This window comes from Cherax quadricarinatus, chromosome 86 (genome assembly GCF_038502225.1).
Source record: "Cherax quadricarinatus isolate ZL_2023a chromosome 86, ASM3850222v1, whole genome shotgun sequence".
NCBI lineage: Eukaryota > Metazoa > Arthropoda > Malacostraca > Decapoda > Parastacidae > Cherax > Cherax quadricarinatus.
The window spans coordinates 13,204,420-13,227,915 of NC_091377.1; the positions used below are offsets into that span (position 1 = coordinate 13,204,420).

At 40.0% G+C, this 23,496-nt stretch overlaps 1 protein-coding gene across 3 annotated transcripts in view; it reads right to left on the reverse strand.

Annotated features, from left to right (window-relative positions):
- The window catches only part of Oseg4 (intraflagellar transport protein Oseg4), a 196,924-nt gene that overhangs the window by 107,849 nt on the left and 65,579 nt on the right, over positions 1-23,496 (reverse strand). For all 3 annotated transcript variants that reach the window (XR_008409185.2, XR_008409184.2, XM_053797432.2), the window contains exons 8-12: positions 17,778-17,996; positions 10,161-10,296; positions 9,176-9,304; positions 8,361-8,458; positions 5,080-5,243 (exon numbers count right to left, since the gene is read on the reverse strand). Coding sequence is in view for 1 of the 3 variants with exons in the window: in XM_053797432.2 (XP_053653407.1) it covers positions 5,080-5,243; positions 8,361-8,458; positions 9,176-9,304; positions 10,161-10,296; positions 17,778-17,996 (746 nt within the window). In the remaining 2 variants the exon portion in view is untranslated. The remainder of the gene's footprint in view (positions 1-5,079; positions 5,244-8,360; positions 8,459-9,175; positions 9,305-10,160; positions 10,297-17,777; positions 17,997-23,496) is intronic.

Below are 23,496 nucleotides of genomic sequence, written 5' to 3' on the forward strand. Positions count from 1 at the left end.
GCTTATTATGACCCACTTCTCGCATCCAACCTTTACTTTAATCCACATAATTCTTGAATTTACACATTCATATTCTCTTTTCTCCTTCCATAACTGATCATTCAACATTACTGCTACCCCTTCCTTTGCTCTAACTCTCTCAGATACTCCAGATTTAATCCCATTTATTTCCCCCCACTGAAACTCCCCTACCCCCTTCAGCTTTGTTTCGCTTAGGGCCAGGACATCCAACTTCTTTTCATTCATAACATCAGCAATCATCTGTTTCTTGTCATCCGCACTACATCCACGCACATTTAAGCATCCCAGTTTTATAAAGTTTTTCTTCTTCTCTTTTTTAGTAAATGTCTACAGGAGAAGGGGTTACTAGCCCATTGCTCCCGGCATTTTAGTCGCCTCATACGACACGCATGGCTTACGGAGGAAAGATTCTTTTCCACTTCCCCATGGACAATAGAAGAAATAAAGAAGAACAAGAGCTATTTAGAAAAAGGAGAAAAACCTAGATGTATGTATATATATATATGCATGTGTGTGTCTGTGAAGTGTGACCAAAGTGTAAGTAGGAGTAGCAAGATATCCCTGTTATCTAGCATGTTTATGAGACAGAAAAAGAAAAGTGTGCTTATATGTGAATAAATATGTTTCTACAGGTTTATTTAACCAGACCCAACCTAGCCTAACTTCTTTTTTTTTAACACTGGCCATCTCCCACTGAGGCAAGGTGACCCCCAAAAAAAAAGAAATACTTTCACCATCATTCACGGTATCACTGTCTTTGCAGAGGCACACAGATACACTAGTTTAGATGCCTCACTAAGCAGCTAATATCCCAAACCCCTCCATTTAAAGTCCTGGCACTGTACTTCTCATGAACAGTTTCCATCACACATGCATCACCTCTAAGCATATCTATCAAATTTTCTTCAACACAGTCATAGATTCATGTTTATTCTTAGTTCTTTCTCATGAGTGCCATGGTTAACCTCTTCACTGTCTCTTATGTAGATCTACATTATTGATGCCAGTGTCACTTGCACAGATCTATGTTTTGAGCTCAGCTCCCTCAGGTAAGCTGTGAGTGGTAAATTTTGGCCTAGGCATAAGAGAAGGGGGTCCATGCAGTGAATGTGCATGGTATAAAAAATTCTGCCCCACATAATGCATGAAAAAACAAACCTATGATCTTGTGTTTGAATTAAAATAGCGAGCTTAAGGTATTTTCATGGTATCACTTAACTATTTCTTGGTATCTTTCAACAGAATAGAAGACATACTACTGGGTTAGTTTAAGGACCACAATAACGTGAAATAAGCTCAAAATAGTGGAAATATTTGATTTTTGGCAAGTTTCCCAAGGACACGTAGGGCTTTTCCCTACCTTTTCCTGGTCTCTTTTATGGATTTTTACTATAGGTCTGCTCCTTGAATTGTTGGTATACCCTAAACCATGACCACTCATTCCTGGTTATACAGTGGACCCCCACATAACGATTACCTCCTAATGCGACCAATTATGTAAGTGTATTTATGTAAGTGCGTTTGTACGTGTATGTTTGGGGGTCTGAAATGGACTAATCTACTTCACAATATTTCTTATGGGAACAAATTCGGTCAGTACTGGCACCTGAACATACTTCTGGAGTATATTTTATTAATCCAAATAATAAGGTAAAACTTGCATTTTTTGTGTTTACCTGGAGTTTACCTGGAGAGGGTTTTGAGGGTCAATGCCCCCATGGCCCGGTCTGAGACCAGGTCTCATGGTGGCTCAGAGTCTGATCAACCAGGCTGTTACTGCCGGCTGCAAACAAACTGTCGTATGAACCACAGCCCGCTTGGTCAGGTACTGACTTTAGGTGCCTGTCCAGTGCCTTCTTGAAGACAGCCAGGGGTCTATTGGTGATCCCCCTTATGTATGCTGGGAGGCAACTGAACAGTCTTGGACCCCAGACACTTATTGTGTTGTCTCTCAGTGTACTGGTCTTTGAAGGCAAGATCCTCTGACATTATCACTAACAGGTCCTTCACATTACTTTTCTGCTCTATTGTATGGTTAGAATTAGTTGTATACCCTGACACATTTTTAATTTCTTCAAGTTTCCCAAGTTTCTTCAAGTTGAAATTTCTCCTCGTTGAGCTTCATATTGTTTTGAGTGGTCCATTCGAAGATTTGGTTGATGTCCACTTGGAGTCTCGCGGTGTCTTCAATGGAGGTCACTGCCATGGCAATCTGGGTGTCATTCCACAAAGGAAAACATGGAGCAATGGCTTACATCTCTGTCTTTATCAGAAATGAGGATGAGGAATAGAATGGGAGCAAGTACTGTGCCTTGTCGAACAGAGCTTTTTACCGTGGCTGCCTGGGACTTTACTCTGTTTACTATTATTCTTTATTTTCTATTTGTCAGGAAGTTGAAGATCCATCTACCAACTTTTCCCGTTATTCCTTTACTACGCATTTTGTGTGCTATTACACCATGATCACACTTGCCAAAAGCTTTTGCAAAGTATGTGTATACTACATCTGTATTTTATGTATCCTCTACAGCATCCATGACCTTGTCATAGTGGTCCAGTAGCTGGGACAGGCAGGAGCGACCTGCTCTAAATCCCTGTTGCCCTGGGTTGTGTAATTGTGGGTATCTAGGTGGCTGGCTATCTTGCTTCTTAGAACCCTCTCAAAGATTTTTATGATATGGGATGTTAGTGCTATCAGTCTGTAGTTCTTTGCAATTGCTTTACTGCCACCTTTGTGGAGTGGGGTTATGTCTGTTGTTTTTAGCATGTGTGGGATGACCCCTTTGTCCATGCTCCCTATCCATAAAATGCTAAAGGCATGCAATAGGGGCTTCTTGCAATTCTTGATGAACACAGAGTTCCGCAAGTCTGGGCCTGGGGCAGAGTGCGTGGGCATGTCATTAATTGCCTCTTCAAAGTCTTGTGGAGTTAGAATAATATCCGAGATTTTTGGGATGACCAAATTTTGGGTTTCATTCATAAAGAATTCATTTGGATTGTCTACCCTTAGTTTGGGCAGTGGCTCGCTGAACACTGAGTCATATTGGGACTTTAGGATCTCACTCATTTCTTGGCTATCATCTGTGTATGTCCCATCCCACCTAAGCAGAGGCCCAATACTGGATGTTGTTTTTCCCTAAGATTTGGCATAAGAGAAGAAGTATTTTGTTTTTTATTTTTTTCAATTTCCTTTATGGCTTTTAGTACTTCCTGTGATTCTTGTCTCCTATAAGATTCCTTCAGCTTAAGTTCAATATTTGCAATTTCATTGACCAGTGCCTCCCTTCATATTTCAGATATATGGGCCCCACTCAACAGCTCTGCGACTCTTCACCTTCGTCTGTATAGGGAACGTCTCTCTCTTTCTAGTTTACAAATTCTCTTTCTTTTTCTTAATGGAATGTGCCTTGAGCAGATCTCAAGAACCACAGAATTCATTTTTTTACTGCAAATGTTTGGATCCGTGTTGTTTAGGATATCTTCTCAGCTTGTTTCATTTAGGACATGGTTTACTTGATCCCACTGTATGTTTCTGTTACTGAAATTGAATTTCGTGAAGTGACTTTCATGACTGCTCACATTTTGCTGGTCCGGAGCCCTGTGCATATGTGTCTATACCTCTATTATGTTGTGATCTGAGTGCATTGTCTTTGATACAGTTATATTACGTATCAGATCGTCATTGTTAGTGAAGATGAGGTCCAGCACATTTTCTAGTCTTGTAGGCTCTATTTGCTGGTTTAAGGTGAATTTGGTGCAGAGATTTAAAAGCTCGTGTGTGACTTTTCATCTGAGCTGCCTCCCGGGGTGATCTCTGCTAAAACATTGTTTGCTATATTTCTCCATTTTAGGTGTTTCAAGTTGAAATCTAGTAGTAAGATGTTTGGGGCAGGAGTTGTGAGATTTTCCAGACAGTGGTCAATTTTCTCAAGTTCAAGTGTGACAATTAATTGAAAATGGAGGGCAATTATAATACAGTAGAGGATTGAGGACATGATTAATTAACAGAAGAAATGTTGCTTTAGTGGCTGGAATGCCTACAGTGTTATTTTGGATGCCATTTTTATATTCGATTTTTTTAATTTTGTGTAAAATTGGCCAAATTACTGAAACTTGATGGAAACGTACGGAATTACGCTCTCACATGGGGCAGTATACTTTTTATATGGTACACACTTACTGCATCAACCCATTGTCTCATATCTAAGCTCAAATTTACTGCTCACTGCTTATCTGAGTGAGCTGAGCTCATGGCATAGTTCCAGCACTTCAAGCCCATAATACCATGGCACAGACACTTAAGAGGTTAATAGTGACTGAAGCCCAAGATGATTCCAGAATGCAACTGTAAGTGGCATTGGTTGCCAGGGAGGTACTACCATCCTGCCAAGTGAGTGTAAAATGAAAGCCTGTAATTGTTTTACGTGATGGCAGGATTGCTGGTGTCTTCTATTTCTGTCTCATAAACATGCAAGATTTCAGGTACATTTTGCTACTTCTGCTTACACTTAGGTCACACTACACATGCATGTACAAGCATATATATATACATACACAACCCTCTGGATTTTCTTCTATTTTCTTACTAGTTCTTGTTCTTGTTTATTTCCTCTTATCTCCATTGGGAAGTGGAACAGAATTCTTCCTCCATAAGCCATGCGTGTCCTAAGGGGCAACTAACATGCCGGGAGCAAGGTTCTAGTAACCCCTTCTCCTGTATACATTACTGAAGTTAAAAGAGAAACTTTTGTTTTTCTTTTTGAGTCACCCTGCCTCAGTGGGATACGGCCAGTTTGTTGAATGAAGAAAGAAGAACTTAATGTTATATTAGGTGATTCTTTAGAACTTTACAGTGCATAATATCATTTAATTTTTTGTTGACTTTTTGAATTGCACTGCAAAATATTGTACAACATAGAGCCATAAAAAAGTTTACTCTACTGAATTCAAGTATTTGGGAACTTCAAGCATCACTACTGTAAACTGGCACTGGCACCAATTATGTACAAGATTTTATTACCTACCCTTCAGAAGAGGTAAAGCAAATAATCGACTTACGAGGAATTGCAGTTAAGTGACAAGCGATGTGGGCGGCAGGGAAGACTGTAACGAGCAATGAGAGCAACGTGTGGTAAAGTGTATCTCTGTAAGCTTCCTGATTCCCTGCCAATTATCAATATGCGTTCACTTGCAGCAAGACAACATACTGGATCATTAGTAGCCTGAAATATAAATCCTACCTTTAGAGACAGAATCTAGTCACACATGATTTCTGACAAAGAACAATTACAGAAAAAAGTGTGTTATCCAACCACCATGGAATCTAGAGGTCAGACAATAGAAAAAGTAAATTACACATGAAAAAGAATGACATGTATATGAAAAAAAAGGAATGTGTTTGCGACATCTCCCACTCACATTTTCTCACTTCCTGTTCATCATCAATTAACATGTTTTGACTAGAAGAATTTAATCTCAGTCATTTCCCAAAAATATTCACCTATCTAGACTCAAATAAGACCCTTCATGTGTTTTATCTCAGTAATCCTACCACCAGCACCATATACATAGAATAGGCAGCTGTTGAATGAAGGTGAAATTCAAGGAAACTGGTCACAGACTGTACCCCAACTTGTGTGAAAGGCAAATTAACTGAGCTACTGACAGAGTGCCAGCTAGTGCACTAGAGTGGAACTCTGCACATGACCATGAGCAAAGTCTGCACCAAAAAGAGGTAAGCCATAGTAATGAACCCTGACACTATTCACAAGAGACACTAGAACTAACAACTGCAGGCAATTCCCCAAACATAGTCACAAGCAAAAGGCCTCATCAGGCATCCTACAAAACAGTAAGTGCAGTCACAGGGTAAGAAACACTTCCATGGACAGGAGCAGTCTTGACTCTACAGGCAGGAGGAAGATGTCAATGAAATTTTTCCCCTCAGACAAGTGGTTCCCTTCTCCAGGGGAAAGTGAAACAGAGTTCTTCCTCTGTAAGCCATGCATGTCATAAGAGGTGACTAAAATGCCAGGAGCAAGGGGCTAGTAACCCATTTTCCTGTAAAAATTACAAAATTTAAAAAGAGAAACTTTCGTTTTCCTTTTTGGGTCACCCTGCCTCGGTGGGATACAGCTGGTTTGTCAAAAGAAGAAGAATGGTTCCCAACAAGAAAATCATGATTGTTGACCAGGAATGAAATCCTGATCCATGAGATCCTGCACACAAGTGACACTGAGCCATGGACCTGTAGGAGTCTCCCTAGGATCAACTTGGGGAAGAACACTGCCTCTTGGAAAGCTACAACAGTGGCCACAGTCATGATGGGCATTTTGTGCTGGCCCCCCTGCACATAGGATCATCCTCAGTCGGCCCCAGAGCTGCAGCTTAGTTGCCCCATGGAAGGACTGGTTCCCTGGTGCACAAGCCTCACGAGGCTTGTCAGTACCACAAGTCTTGTGGGTGGGGAAGGCAGAATATGCACAACCATTAAAAACTTCTGAAGAACATTAAGAACGAACACAAGCTCTGACAGTTGATAGAAGACACACAAAAGCAGCAGACCTTTATTTATACAATGTTTTACCCAACACTGGATTTTTTCACGTATGTGAAAAAGGCCAATGCTAGCTAAAACATTGCCAAAAATAAAAGATTCCACAGCTTTTCGTGCATTTTTTGCCAACTATTACCATTCTGCCATTGCCTTCACCAGGTTCTAACAATATCTCATAGCCAAAGGAATAGAATGTGTTAACATTACAGGAGAGAGCTAATGACTGGAAGCTATATGGAGCTAGTATTAAGTAGTCTGTTTGAATAAGTTTAGTCTGCCCGAAATGCTCAGTCATGATAGTGGCTTTCTTTGTACTTAACAAATCAAAATTGTAATCACACACACTGTAAACATTGCAAATAAATAGATAAATCTTTAAATCATTAAATCTTTAAATCTAGGTACAGACTAGGTGGAGCACATTCCAAGTGGTCTCCCCCAGGGTCCTATCACAGAGAAGTGCAGTCAACATCAGGGTCCTATCACAGAGAAGTGCAGTCAACATCAGGGTCCTATCACAGAGAAGTGCAGTCAACATCAGGGCCCTATTACAGAGAAGTGCAGTCAACATCAGGGCCCTATCACAGAGAAGTGCACAGTCAACATCAGGGCCCTATCACAGAGAAGTGCAGTCAACATCTGGGCCCTATTACAGAGAAGTGCATAGTCAACATCAGGGCCCTATCACAGAGAAGTGCACAGTCAACATCAGGGCCCTATCACAGAGAAGTGCAGTCAACATCTGGGCCCTATTACAGAGAAGTGCAGTCAACATCAGGGCCCTATCACAGAGAAGTGCATAGTCAACATCAGGGTCCTATCACAGAGAAGTGCATAGTCAACATCAGGGTCCTATCACAGAGAAGTGCATAGTCAACATCAGGGTCCTATCACAGAGAAGTGCAGTCAACATCAGGGCCCTATAACAGAGAAGTGCACAGTCAACAATCAAAGCCCTATTACAGAGAAGTGCACAGTCAACAATCTGGGCCTTATCACAGAAGAGTGCACAGTCAATATTGGTGCACTATCACAGAAAAGTGCACAGTCAACACTGGTGCACTATCACAGAGAAGTGCACAGTCAACATCAGTGCACTATCACAGAAAAGTGCACAGTCAACATCAGTGCACTATCACAGAGACGGGGACAGTCAACATCGGTGCACTATCACAGAGAAGTGCACAGTCAGCATCAGTGCACTATCACAGAGACAGGGACAGTCAACATTGGTGCACTATCACAGAGAAGTGCACAGTCAACATCAGTGCACTATCACAGAGAAGTGCACAGTCAAAATTGGTGAACTATCACAGAGAAGGGCACAGTCAACATCAGTGCACTATCACAGAGAAGTGCACAGTCAACATCAGTATTTATGTGATATAAATGGGTAAGAAAACTAACAAGTTGAGGAAAGAGACACTATTGCAACATTTGGGAATCTTCATTCTGGAAAAACTTTGGCCAACCAGTGGCTGAGTGCAGTATATAAGCCACCTTGTGTGTTCTTTACACACTGTATGAGTTCATCATGTACAGTTACTGATCATGCAAACCCAAGACACTCAAGATTAAACATTATTTCAGAAACAAACATTTTTTTTTGTTAACATATTGGCTGTCTCCCACCGAGGCAGGGTGGGAGACAACACTTGGCAATGTACACAGGAGAAGAGGTTACTAGCCCCTTGCTCCCGGCATTTTAGTCGCCTCTTACAACACGCGTGGCTTACGGAGGAAGAATTCTTCTCCACTTACCCATGGAGAAACATACACATACCTCATATAATTTTTCTCCCTCTCTGAAAACATCAGAAACTCCCGTTGGCGTATCATCAATGTGGTAGAGTCGCTCTTGCCGGTCAGCTTTTACAATACCTAGAATATTGTATTACAATAAATTATGACTAAGCCTTATCAGAATAATACAGGTATTGAATTTAAATACAAACTGTTAACTGTGATGTCTGCTCATTTCTGGCAAAACAGCTGTTGTCTGAATAATGGTGAATGCATAATCTTGTTTGTTACACCTTACCTTAGTAAAAATTGGTTGATTTGGTAAAAACTTGTACAGAATTCTGTGGCAAGGGTACATTTAATATTTTCTCAATTGATGTGACAAAGTATCCTTGTTGTTAGTTACTGTATGGTGACACCCCCAACAACTTCCCACTTACTTGCCCACTTTGTTATTACTTTCTTCAAAGTGACTTTAATAACTAAAAATATGCAAGGCATACAGTACGTGTTTACCCCATAATTTATCACTGTCATATTCAACCAATCAGCTCTCTTATAAGCCACTCTACATAGCGTGATTTACCACAGATGCAATTTTAAAGTACATAAAAATTGAATAGCATGTACTATGAAAGCTTTACCATGTACTATTCAATTTTGGATGTATGTACTTATTTAACTGTATTTATAAAAAACTGCATTATATAGAGGAGGTTTATAAGAGAGCTGACTGTAAATATATGAATATAATTATAACCAAGGCTGTAAAATTAAGCATAGTGACTCAAGATTATAATTAGAGAGAACATGTGAAGCCAGTATCAGTTACACAAAGAAACACTGCCAATTTACTTGCTAATTCAAGAGAACTATGAGCCTTTGGTGTCTTGAAGTGCCATAGGTAGAAGTTCTCCTTAGAGACTGCAAACACATAGTTGCTTGTCATGGCCAGGTAATGAGGCTCTATATCTATATATTTACCTGCAGAGAAAAAACAAAATTAGGATTTAGTATGTACTCACAGGAATTTTTATCCAGAATTCCACCATGCTATACCTTGTAAGAATAATGTTCATCCAGAAAGCTACTGGTGGACATTTTTTTTTCGGATATCAGACTGAATGTGTTCAGATATTTGGGAATGGATGTGTAAGCAGCCAGGTCTATGAAAGATGAAGTGAACCATAGAACTGATGAGGAAAAAAGGTGGGTGGTGCACTGAGGCATCTGTGGAAACAAGAACATTATCTATGGAGGCAAAAGGGGAAATGTATCAGTGGTACCAACACTCTTATATGGATGAAATGCATGGGTGGTGAATGCTGCAGGCAGAGGAGACGTGGTGTCTGAGGGCAATGTGTGGTGTGAATATTATGCAGAGAACACATAGTTTGGAGATTAGGAGGAGGTGGTTTAGACATTACAAGAAGATAAAGCAAAATAAGATGATCTGAAGAGTGTATAAATCTGTGGAGGGCAGGAGGAGAAGAGATCATTCTAGTTAAGGCTGAAGGAAGGGAGTAAAGGAGGTTTCGTATGCAAGGGGATTGGACATCCAACAGATGTGTGTGTGTGTGTGTGTGTGAGCATGTTAGATATGAGTGGAGGCAAGTGGTTTTTATGACTTGATATGCTGTTGAAGTGTTAGTTGACTGGTGTGGGTCACATCCTGAGGGACAAGACTGAAGGACCCCGATGGAACTAAGACAGACAGTCCTTGATGACACACTGACTTTCTTGAGCTATCCTGGATGGCTAACCCTCCAGGTTAAAAATACCAATAAATCTTATCTTAATCTGATCTTACTAGCTACAGCACCTAACATGCACTACTTACTGTCAACAGGTGTTCCAATAGCATTGCAGATGATGAGGCCAAATTGTCCGGATCCATCATCTGTGCGTACAGCCAGGACACAGTGTTCTCCATATGATGTCATTCCCATCAGGTACTTTATATGTTTAATGAAATGCTGAGCAGGAGAAAATGTTTATAAAGGAATTAATAAAATAACACTAAACCATCACTTATTCATAATTATCAAGAATAGAGATACAGAGCTCTATGTCTTTATAATGAGATAAAAGGCAGAAACTAATAATTTTAATATTCTCTAATGCCATACGTCATACCAGAACTACACACAACATTTTAAGTTCAAAATAATAACATTTTATTTTTTTAAACTAAGCTTCCTTGGATTTTTACCTCTGTTCCCAAAACTGCCAAAACATTATTTTAGTAATTTTTAGCACACATACAGAGGTACAAAAAATACAGGTAAGAGCAGCATGCCAAAGCCACTTATATGCATAGCATTACGGGCTGGCTTAAAATTAACTTAAGATTAACTAAGCAATGATGAAATCAGTGATAAAACATTATTGTAAACAGATAACTATAAAGCACAAATGAGTATTACAAAGACAGGTCATATGGTTGCTTGCATTGCTGTACATTCAGTTAAATGGAGTATTCTGTTAGGTAGTGTATTTAAAAAAAATAACAAAGTTAGATTGGGTCCTAGGTTTAACATTTGTGTGATATAATTGTGAGTAACATATAGGATATACAATTTATAAGGTTCAGTTATTCAGTATTTATTTGGTTTTGAGTGAGTAAGTGATCTTTGAGAAGAGACTTGAATTTATAAACAGGTAGTGTTTCTTTTATATTTACAGGTAATGAATTCCAGATTTTAGGGCCTTTTATGTGCATTGAGTTTTTGCATAGCGTGAGATGGACACGAGGAACATCAAAGAGTGATCTGTGCCTTGTGTTATGGTCATGTGTTCTGTTGAGGTTGGCAAGGAGATGTTTGAGGGGAGGGTTAATATCAGAGTTAAGTGTTCTATGTATGTAATAGGTGCAGTAATAAGTATGGATGGAAACTATGACTTAGTTCATTAACAGAGGACACCAGACTTAGGCTATTTTTTTTTTTTTTAATCACACTGGCCATCTTCCACTGAGATAGGGTAATCCAAAAAAGAAACACTTTTGCCATCATTCACTCTATCATATAATGAGATATTTATAAATCTATTTATTTATCAATTTTAACAAGAACAAGAGGAACAAATGATAACAAGCAGCCCCTAAACAGAAGATATGTATGTTTAGATTAAGATTAAAAAAAAGATTGAGGATTAAAGATTTTATTTCTTTGCAAAGGTTACAAGGTGTAATTGCAATTTTGATTTGTTAAGTACAAAGAAAGTCACTATCATACTGGAGCATTTTGGGCAAACTGATCCTAGTACATAATAACTACTTAAGTCTGGACAAGATAAAAATGGTTAACTTTGTAATAAATCTTTCTTTTATCTTAATATTTATGTGAGGTAGTCAAGGTTGAGGTTTATAAGAATAATAATCTTGAAGTTGCACATAATAAAAACAATATTACAATTAATGGTTCAAACAGTAATATTTTATGGATTGGCAGATGTTTTAAAAGACTAGAGGTCATTTTTTTTTTCAACGTACCAGCCGTATCCCACCGAGGCGGGGTGGCCCAGAAGGAAAAACGAAAGTTTCTCCTTTTAAATTTAGTAATATATACAGGAGAAGGGGTTACTAGCCCCTTGCTCCCGGCATTTTAGTCGCCTCTTACGACACGCACAGCTTACGGAGGAAGAATTCTGTTCCACTTCCCCATGGAGAAAAGAGGAAATAAACAAGAATAAGAACTAGAAAGAAAATAGAAGAAAACCCAGAGGGGTATATATATGCTTGTACATGCATGTGTAGTGTGTCCTAAGTGTAAGTAGAAGTAGCAAGACGTACCTGAAACCTTGCATGTTTATGAGACAGAAAAAAGGACACCAGCAATCCTACCATCATGTAAAACAATTACATATAAATTTAGGGCTATGTTTAAAAATCATTTCATCTCTCAATGCTAACCATACCAACCAAAGCAACTTCTAATCAGTTTGGAGCAACTCTCCCAAATATTATATTATAAGACCTCTAGTCCTAGGTAGTAGGTTGGTAGACAGCAACCACCCAGGGAGGTACTACCGTCCTGCCAAGTGAGTTTACACTCATTTGGCAGGACGGTAGTACCTCCCTGTGTGGTTGCTGTCTACCAACCTACTACCTAGGACTAGAGGTCTTATAATATAATATTTGGGAGAGTTGCTCCAAACTGATTAGAAGTTGCTTTGGTTGGTATGGTTAGCATTGAGAGATGAAATGATTTTTAAGCATAGACCTAAATTTATGTGTAGTCATGGGATCCTTAATTGGTTCAAGTAGTAAATTCCAGATCTTTGGGCCCTTTATGTGCATTGCATTTTTGCATAGTGTGAGACCGACATGAGGGATGTCGAAGAATGCCTTGTGTTTTATATTGTGACTGTGCATTCTGTTGTAGCTATCAAGGAGAAGTTTAAGCAGATGGTTTATATCTGAGTTTATTTTTCTGTATATATAGTAGACACAATTAGTAATAGGAATAACTCAACACACTCCTCACAGTGTTTCACCAAATATAAGACAGCAGAACCCTGACTTATAATATTTTGAGTTATGATGTTAAGTACTTATGACACTGGTCTTTCAGAGCCAATTAATTACACGTTAATAAGTGACTCATATTTCAGATGGTGGGACTTCTGACAAAGCCTAAGAAAAGCAAGAGATCTCTCTTTCTGTGAGAAAGACACAATCAACACTCGGGTAAACACTACACAATGTACAGTATTATTAAACATTTTATTCTTTTTACCTCAATAGCCACCTCTCGCTAAGGCAGGGTGACCCAAAGAAAACACATTCACCATCGTTCATTCATTGACTTTTCATAATTGTACTGACATCCCAATTCAGATTAATTTCTATTATTATACAATGGTTAGGTTCCAGAGAACACAATCATTTATTAAGTGCAAAATAGCACTAGATCTAAAACGTGAACTCATTACAGTTGTGACCAGGCGTGGACGTGTGAATGGCTCATTATTTTGTATTTGTTCATGATTGTAACCATATATAAACATGTAAATGGTTCACTACCTTTGCAACTTGGTTATGCTTGTGACCAGATATAGGCATGTAAAAGTTCATTACCTTTCTAACTTGTTCAGCTATCAAAACTTCGGGGCACAGTCCCTGGACCCACTATGTACCTCTGTAATCTTTTGACTACCACACAGAGGATGGGTATGGGGGTGCATAATAAAGATATCAAACTAAACTAATGATGTTCGATTAAGCTTGGAGTCAGCTGATGTTCATATCACTGCCACAAACCATCTTAATTAACCCTTTGAGGGTCCAGACCCCTCCCTAATCTGTGACTTGTCCACAGGGTCAAAGAATTTTTAAAAAAAATTATTACTTTTTCTTATGAAATGGTAGAGCATTTTTTTCTGAAGATAATAAAACAAACAAATACAAAATTTGATGAAAAACAGATGAAATTACACTATAGCGAATTTTGCTGCCTTAATGATATTTACCAATGGGCGATTTTTGCCCACTTCGAGTCCTATTTGAGGCTAATTACAGTGGACCCTCGAATTTCATGATTAATCTGTTGCAGAGAGTCTGACGAAAGGCGAAATTTATGAATGGCAAAACCATTTTCCCCATAAGAAATAATGTAAATCCATACATAGAACACTTAACTCTGATATTAACCCTCCCCTCAAACATCTCCTTGCCAACCTCAACAGAACACATGACCATAACACAAGGCACAGATCACTCTTTGATGTTCCTCGTGTCCATCTCACACTATGCAAAAACTCAATGCACATAAAAGGCCCTAAAATCTGGAATTCATTACCTGTAAATATAAAAGAAACACTACCTGTTTATAAATTCAAGTCTCTTCTCAAAGATCACTTACTCACCCAAAACCAAATAAATACTGAATAACTGAACCTTATAAATTGTATATCTTAAATGTTTCTCACAATTATATCACATAAATGTTAAACCTAAAACCCAATCTAACTTTATTATTTTTTAAATACACTACCTAACAGAATACTCCATTCTACTGAATGTACAACAATGCATGCAACCATATGACCTGTCTTTGTAATACTCACTTGTGCTTTATAGTAATCTGTTTACATTAATGTTTTATCACTGATTTCATCATTGCTTAGTTAATCTTAAGTTAATTTTAAGCCAGCCCGTAATGCTATGCATAGTATAAGTGGCTTTGGCATGCTGCTCTTATCTGTATTTTTTTGTACCTCTGTATGTGTGCTCAAATTGTTAATAAATAAATAAATAAATAAATAAATAAATCCATTCCAGACACCGAAAAGCATTACCAAAAAGTTTTTTTTTTACATTATAGATTTACATACAGAAAACAATGAGACATCAAGTATAAAACAATAATAACATTACACTTACCTTTACTGAAGACTCTTGTTAGTGTATGGAAGACAGGAGGAGGGGAGAGGATGGAGAAGTTACACTATTGTTTAGAAGAGGAATCCCTTTCCATAAAGATTTTAGGTACCAAGTCCCTATCCGGGGTTACTTCCCTTCTTTTTCTTTTACTGTCACTAGGACCAGTTTGAGTCACTGGACCCCTGTTGCACAAAAATTTGTACAGAGAGGTCTGTTTCTAGCATTTCTTTAAGATTTGCCTAAAATGGGATAAGGCATTGTCATTGAACATGTTGCAGACACGGCTTGTAACAGCTTTGTTAGAATGATATTTCTCCACAAAACTCTGTAACTCACTCCACTTTGCACAAATGTCCTTAATTACTGAAGAAGGCACATTCTCCCCTCTCTCTTCCTCCTCCTCTGAAGCAATTTCCCCAGCTATGATCTATTGCTGTTCTAGCTGAAGGTGTTGCAGCTCTTCAGTGGTTAGCTCTTCCCTAAGGTTGTCCACCAACTCTTCCACATCCTGGCCACTCACATCCAACCCCATGGACTTCCCTAAAGCCATAAAAGATTCCACAACATGGATGCTTATTTAGCAGTCACACTCAATAAACAAGCACAAAAAATAATAGATTATCATGAAACGTTCCGTATGAACTAGCAGGGTAATGTTCACTCGACGAAAAACAAAGCCAGACTGACTCAGAACACATGCATGGGATGCTTTGTGTGGATGCGTTCAGGTGGGCACATTCAGTATGGCGGACAAAAACCGAGGTGATGAAGGAAAACTGAGACAAAATTTTGACGAAAAAAGTCACCGAAAACCGAATTCGATAAAAACCAAGGCAAACAAAAACTGAGGTTCCACTGTACCTACATTTAACTAATGAGTTACACATCTTCATTATTACTATGATCAGCAGAACTACTGTACTATTATTTACTGAATGTTAACGTGCCTTAAACCAAGAGAGAATAAACTGACATACATGCTCATACTCTTCCAGATATGCAGGTATACATACATCAAGGAAACAAAATTAGATTTAGAAAATAAGATAAATACTTCATATTATATTCAATACAATTCAGAAGCAAGTATTCTGAAACTACCATAAAACCAGAAGATTGTTTGAGGGGTATAAGTGTTTTTTGTTTTTTTTTTTAAAGTGGTTTTTCATGTTCCATCAAAACATGACAACCAATATTAGTAAATGTAAATACATTTTTGGCATTCTCCTTTAAACAAGTTAAGGGCAACATGTTAATTATAATTTTCCAATTCAATAAAGAAAATTGATTCCCAGGAGTTGTTAACCCTTTCAGGATCCAGAGGCCAAATTTCAAAGTGTGCACCAGGGTTCAAGAATTTAAAAAAAAATAATTTTATTTTTTCTTATGAAATGGTTGAGAATCTTTTTCTGAAGGTAATAAAACAAAAAGTATGAAATTTGATGGAAAATTGACGAAATTATGCTCTCACGAATTTTGATGTGTCAGCGATATTTACGCATTGGCGATTCTGTCAACTCTGACTCCCATTTTAGGCCAATTACACTATTCCAGTCGACCAAATTCTTAGCTATTTTGCTAGTATTACTTTTATTCTATCAACTGAGCACAAGAAATCGCCAAGTCAACTGTTTCAACTACAAAAGAAAGTGATCGGAAATTGGTAATTTGGCCAGTTTAATGCAAAGTTCAAAATATTCCAATTTCAAAATAGGGTCGAGAATAAACAATGCAAGTATTCCTGGGACTAAACTAACATTTCCTCTGTTCATTAGTTATGTTTTCAGGTTTTACAAATGAATTCCATTTTGATTTTTTATTCACATAATGAATTTTTATTCAAACCAAAAAATAGAAGATTTACTGTTATGAAATATTGTAATAATTGTATAAATAATATCACCACATTTATGAACATATATTAGACCCACCAGCTGGCGTGTATTAGATGTGAGGTCATTTGTTTACTCTTGAACATCGGCAAAAATTTAACATTTCTGCTACTTTGAGCTCAGTTTCAAGCCATTTCCAGTACTAAAACCAATCAAAATCATCTCTATTTCTGTAATATATCTTCCATTCTATCAAATGTGACCAAGAAATCGCAAATACACCCATAAACAACATACGAAAAAACACTGCAGTCACTGTTTTAATCAAAAATTACGGTCTCAGTTTTTTCTCTCATTATGCACTGTGTGCTGCAGGATTTGTTTTATGTGGTGCACACATACCACACAGATGTATTCTCTCATATGTAGGCCCAAACTTACCGCTCACAGCTTATCAGAGTGAGCTGAGCTCATGGCGTAGATCTACAGTTTGGACCCTCAACATAAAGCCACAGATCTACAGCACAGACCCTGAAAGGGTTAAGTGTCCTCAAGCTGACAGTCCAATATCATGTCCATTAACAAGTAATGGTCATACCACTGAAAATTCCATAATAAAATGTGAAGTGACAGGAAAATAGCTTCAAATAAGCCAAACTAAACTGAAACATTAGTCGAGACAGATCAGCAAAACAAAGTGCTGCAGCTGTTTTCTCAGGAATTAAATATTCTTGATGATATCATTGGCTTAGTGTTTCTGTGTCTTGATGAACCAAACTAGGAATACATTATGACTTGATCCACCTAGGTGGGAGATAGCCAGAGTGTTAAAAGGGGTGGGGACATTTACAGTTTTGAACTGTAAGTATCAGTGCCTCTCTGGTAAGACAGAGATGGAGTGAGTGACAGTGAAAGTGTTTGTTTTTGTTTTTTTGGGTCACCCTACCTCAATGGGAAGCAGAGTTAAAAAAAAAAAAAGTTAGTTCTGGACCATTCAATTATTCAATGGGGATATTTGCAGTTATGCACTGTAGTATCAGTGCCCCTCTGGTAAGATGAGGATGGAGCAAGTGATGGTGAAAATGCTTTTTCTTTTTTGGGGTTACCCTACCTTGGTGGGAAATGGTCAGTTTTTTAAAAAAAAAAAAAAAAAAAAAAAAAAAAAAGTTACATCTGGACCATTCAGTTACTCAATGAAAAACTACACAGGTAAGATAGTCAAAGACAGTCATCCACTCACCTCATTATTGCGAGTATCCCAAAATGTGACACATGCCTCTGAACGCTCAGGTTTGGTATATGTATACACAACTGTATTTGCAAAAAAGCACCATCGGTAGTCTGGACGGATATTTGCAAAGTAGATGAAGGAGTCAACAGCCAAGGCAATGCGAAGTGATCCACCCTCCCAGGAACAAGCAGTTATTTGCTTGCCTGGAACTTTTAGTGTCCGCAGATGCTGCAGTGATAATAAGATCATGTGAGCATGTTAATTCAAAGATGCTGCAATGTGTTTATATAAGCATATTAACTAGAAGATGCTGCAGTGATAACAAATTACATAAGCATATTAATTGGGAGATTGTGTTATAAAAAATGCTAATTATTTTTTATCTCAATAGCCATCTCTTGCTAAGGTAGGGTGACTTAAAGAAGAAAACATATTCATCATTATTCATTCAACTGCTGCCTTTTCAGAAATGTGGTGATATCACAATCAGATTACCCTCAAACTGTAAAATCCTTGCTCCTCCTCAGAGTGCAGGCACTCCCCTTCTCTCTCTCTCCATCCTCTCTAAATGCCCAAACTACCTCAACTCCTCAGCCCTCTGAGGAGTTGAGGTGGTCTGTGACCCCACACTATACATCTCATTCACACATGACATCTCCAATGTCTCCAGCCACCTCCACACTGCAGCAATCACACAAGACATCTCCACTGTCTCCACCCACCTCCTCACTGCAGCAATCACACAAGACATCTCCACTGTCTCCACCCACCTCCTCACTGCATCAATCACACAAGACATCTCCACTGTCTCCAGTCACCTCCACACTGCAGCAATCACACAAGACATCTCCACTGTCTCCAGTCACCTCCACACTGCAGCAATCACACAAGACATCTCCACTGTCTCCACCCACCTCCACACTGCAGCAATCACACAAGACATCTCCACTGTCTCCAGTCACCTCCACACTGCAGCAATCACACAAGACATCTCCACTGTCTCCAGCCACCTCCTCACTGCAGCATTCACACAAGACATCTCCACTGTCTCCAGTCACCTCCACACTGCAGCAATCACACAAGACATCTCCACTGTCTCCAGTCACCTCCTCACTGCAGCAATCACACAAGACATCTCCACTGTCTCCACCCATCTCCACACTGCAGCAATCACACAAGACATCTCCACTGTCTCCAGTCACCTCCACACTGCAGCAATCACACAAGACGTCTCCACTGTCTCCACCCACCTCCACACTGCAGCAATCACACAAGACATCTCCACTGTCTCCACCCACCTCCACACTGCAGCAATCACACAAGACATCTCCACTGTCTCCACCCACCTCCACACTGCAGCATTCACACAAGACATCTCCACTGTCTCCAGCCACCTCCACACTGCAGCAATCACACAAGACATCTCCACTGTCTCCACCCACCTCCTCACTGCAGCATTCACACAAGACATCTCCACTGTCTCCAGCCACCTCCACACTGCAGCAATCACACAAGACATCTCCACTGTCTCCAGCCACCTCCACACTGCAGCAATCACACAAGACATCTCCACTGTCTCCAGCCACCTCCACACTGCAGCAATCACACAAGACATCTCCACTGTCTCCACCCACCTCCACACTGCAGCAATCACACAAGACATCTCCACTGTCTCCACCCACCTCCACACTGCAGCATTCACACAAGACATCTCCACTGTCTCCAGCCACCTCCACACTGCAGCAATCACACAAGACATCCACTGTCTCCACCCACCTCCACACTGCAGCAATCACACAAGACATCTCCACTGTCTCCACCCACCTCCACACTGCAGCAATCACACAAGACATCTCCACTGTCTCCACCCACCTCCACACTGCAGCAATCACACAAGACATCTCCACTGTCTCCACCCACCTCCACACTGCAGCAATCACACAAGACATCTCCACTGTCTCCACCCACCTCCACACTGCAGCAATCACACAAGACATCTCCACTGTCTCCACCCACCTCCACACTGCAGCAATCACACAAGACATCTCCACTGTCTCCACCCACCTCCACACTGCAGCAATCACACAAGACATCTCCACTGTCTCCACCCACCTCCACACTGCAGCAATCACACAAGACATCTCCACTGTCTCCACCCACCTCCACACTGCAGCAATCACACAAGACATCTCCACTGTCTCCACCCACCTCCACACTGCAGCAATCACACAAGACATCTCCACTGTCTCCACCCACCTCCACACTGCAGCAATCACACAAGACATCTCCACTGTCTCCACCCACCTCCACACTGCAGCAATCACACAAGACATCTCCACTGTCTCCACCCACCTCCACACTGCAGCAATCACACAAGACATCTCCACTGTCTCCACCCACCTCCACACTGCAGCAATCACACAAGACATCTCCACTGTCTCCACCCACCTCCACACTGCAGCAATCACACAAGACATCTCCACTGTCTCCACCCACCTCCACACTGCAGCAATCACACAAGACATCTCCACTGTCTCCAGCCACCTCCACACTGCAGCAATCACACAAGACATCTCCACTGTCTCCAGCCACCTCCACACCACAGCATTCACACAAGACATCTCCACTGTCTCCAGCCTCCTCCACACTGCAGCATTCAAACCCCATCCCTCACATATCATACAAGTCTTGGTACCATTATACTCCGGTATTGTGAAAATATGTAACTATTGTGAAAAATGGTCTGGTGATACCAACAAGGTGTGGAAAAAGTCATTTATGTACAGCTCTGAACATTTTTTAAAGGAAACATTTTGCCACTCAGGGCAACAAAACATTTCTTCAAATAAGTGTCCTAAACTGTACATAAGTGTCATTTTCCACATATAACTACTGTAATAAGATTCTGGTTAAAACATGATGACATAAGCATATTACTTAGGAGTTTATAAAGTTTATAACATTCCATCATCTCCATAAAGCAATTACCATTAAAGGAGGCACCTTAATGTTGATAAAAATACTCTTGATCCAAGGAACTGAAGCTATACTCCCATTTCTTGGATCAAACATTATTACCTCCTATTCCCCAGGTGTTGTATGACCCTCAGATTTACTAATGTCACTGAATATAATTGTAGTATAAAATAATCAACATATTACCATCAGTAATACAAGATTATTATACAGGGGAACACTAAACCCATAGGGGTCACACAGCACCTATTGAAATAGAAAGTACTCAGGTCTGATTCAAGGATAGGAGGAGCATAATTTATTTGAGTAGTGATAAAAGAACCCTTCAACAATGTACCTCTAATCTCTTCATATCAACCCATAAGAGTTTTTCCCTAGACTTAAAATACATTCTTAACACACAGGTTGTCTCCCACAGAGGAATGGTGGCCCCAAAAAAGGTAACACATTCACCATCATTCTTTCAGTCTCTGTTTTCCCAAAAGCATGCTGACATCACAGTTCAGATGGCCCTCCACACTCCTCCTACAGAGTGCAGGCACTGTACTTCCCACTTCCAGGACTCATGTACAGCTAACAGGTTACCCTGAATCTCTTCATAAATGTTACCTTGTTCATACTTCAACAGTATGTGAAGCCATAAAAACCACTTGCCTCCACTCAATATGATCTAGCATGCTCATACAAGCCTTGGGGAATGTAACCATTCCCAGAAATATTTTCTGCAAACTCAAAACTTCCTGTTGGTACATGATCAGCTGATATACTCTTGCTACTTAACCCTTTCAGGGTCCATCCCGTAGATCTACGGCTTCATGTTGAGGGTCCAAACCATAGATCTATGCCAAAATTCTAGCGCCGTCAAATTTAGCACGAAAACGCTCATAGGTCTACACGTGAGAGAACGGGTCTGTGTGGTGGGTGTGCGCCATAAACAAAAAATCTAGGCGTCCGCATAGCATTGTGGGAATGCCGGCTCAGTTACCCTTGCTCACCATGCCTCATCGCAAGGCAGCTCTCACTCCAAGGAAAATTGGGACTCTCCTCTTCCTATCTGATAGTTCTGACACTGATGGAAGTGGAAATGAAGATGAATTATTTGGCTTTGATCAGTTAGTGACCGAAAGGAATGACCAGGATATCGATAATAGTGCAGAAAAACCAGACGATCCTCAACCTTCTACCTCTGGTGTGGGCACTCCTCAGTCACAGTCAGTTGTACCTCAACGCAAGAGAAAACTATTATTTTCGCGTGGCCAGGCCTCTGACTTCAGTAATGATGATGATAGTGACGTGGATTGTGATTTTATTGCTCTTGACGATCATTCAAGTAGTGATAGTGAGGAAACATATTCACCAGTGAAACGTTGGTATGTATGCTGCCGCATGCGCTCAGGTAATGTACCCTATGCCGTGCCCAGGGGATGGAGTACATCCCAGAGTACATCCTGTGGCCCTACACCAGGTATAGACAGTGATAGTGAGGATGATGTGGCTACACTTGGCATGGATAGACCACAGGCATCAATAGATGGTGGTAGTGGTTATGGTAGTGCCATGGCCATGCGTGACTCACCAGCCCAGGCTGGGACCCACACTGCTGACTCTGCAGTTCAAGGACATAGCGGAGCGTCAGCCGCCAGCCCACCACAACCACAACTACCCGCACAACCAGCCTATGATGTCCAGTATCCACCAGCAAACCGTATCTGGGATTGGCAGCAAAATCCCAATTTTGTTCCCAAGCCCCACCACTTTGATGACTCTCAAAGTGGAATTCTACCTACTTGTCCCCTTGGAACCACGGCCAATGAACTGGAATTTTTTTAAATATTCTTTGACCAGCCCTTGATGGAAATTATTGTCAGGGAAAGTAACAAGTACAGTGGACCCCCGGTTAACGATATTTTTTCATTCCAGAAGTATGTTCAGGTGCCAGTACTGACCGAATTTGTTCCAATAAGGAATATTGTGAAGTAGATTAGTCCATTTCAGACCCCCAAACATACACGTACAAACGCACTTACATAAATACACTTACATAATTGGTCGCATTGGGAGGTGATCGTTAAGCGGGGGTCCTCTGTATTTTGAGTACACCATGGCAAATACGATCATATCACCACAGTCAAGACTACACAGGTGGAAAGAGACAAGTGTTGCAGAAATGTATTTGCTTTTTGCAACAATAATGCTTATGCCTCATGTCTATAAGCATAATATAAAATCATACTGGTCCACAGATCGGCTAATTTCTACCCCGGTCTTCAGTGAAATCATCCCAGTGAACAGGTTTATCTTACTCTTACGTATGTTGCACTTCTCTGACAAAACCAGGCCTGACAGAAGTGACAGGTTATACAAGATTAGAAATGTTTTTATGTATCTCAAACAAAAGTTCAGCATGTACTTTTATCCACTCAAGAATCTTGTAATTGACAAGTCTTTGATTTTGTTCAAAGGTAGGCTGTCATTCAAACAGTATATACCGAGCAAGAGGAAACGCTTTGGTATAAAACTGTTTGTACTCTGTGACTGTGACAGTGGCCTGGTATTGGATATTGTTGTATACACGGGAAGTAAAACACTGAAAGATACCAAGATGTTATTGGGTATCTCAGGTGACGTAGTGAGAAGCATGATGGCACCTTATATTGGTAAGGGGCATACATTATATACCGATAACTGGTACACAAGCCCTTTACTCAGTGATTTCTTGCGAGTGAACAAGACAGATGTGTGTGGCACAGTG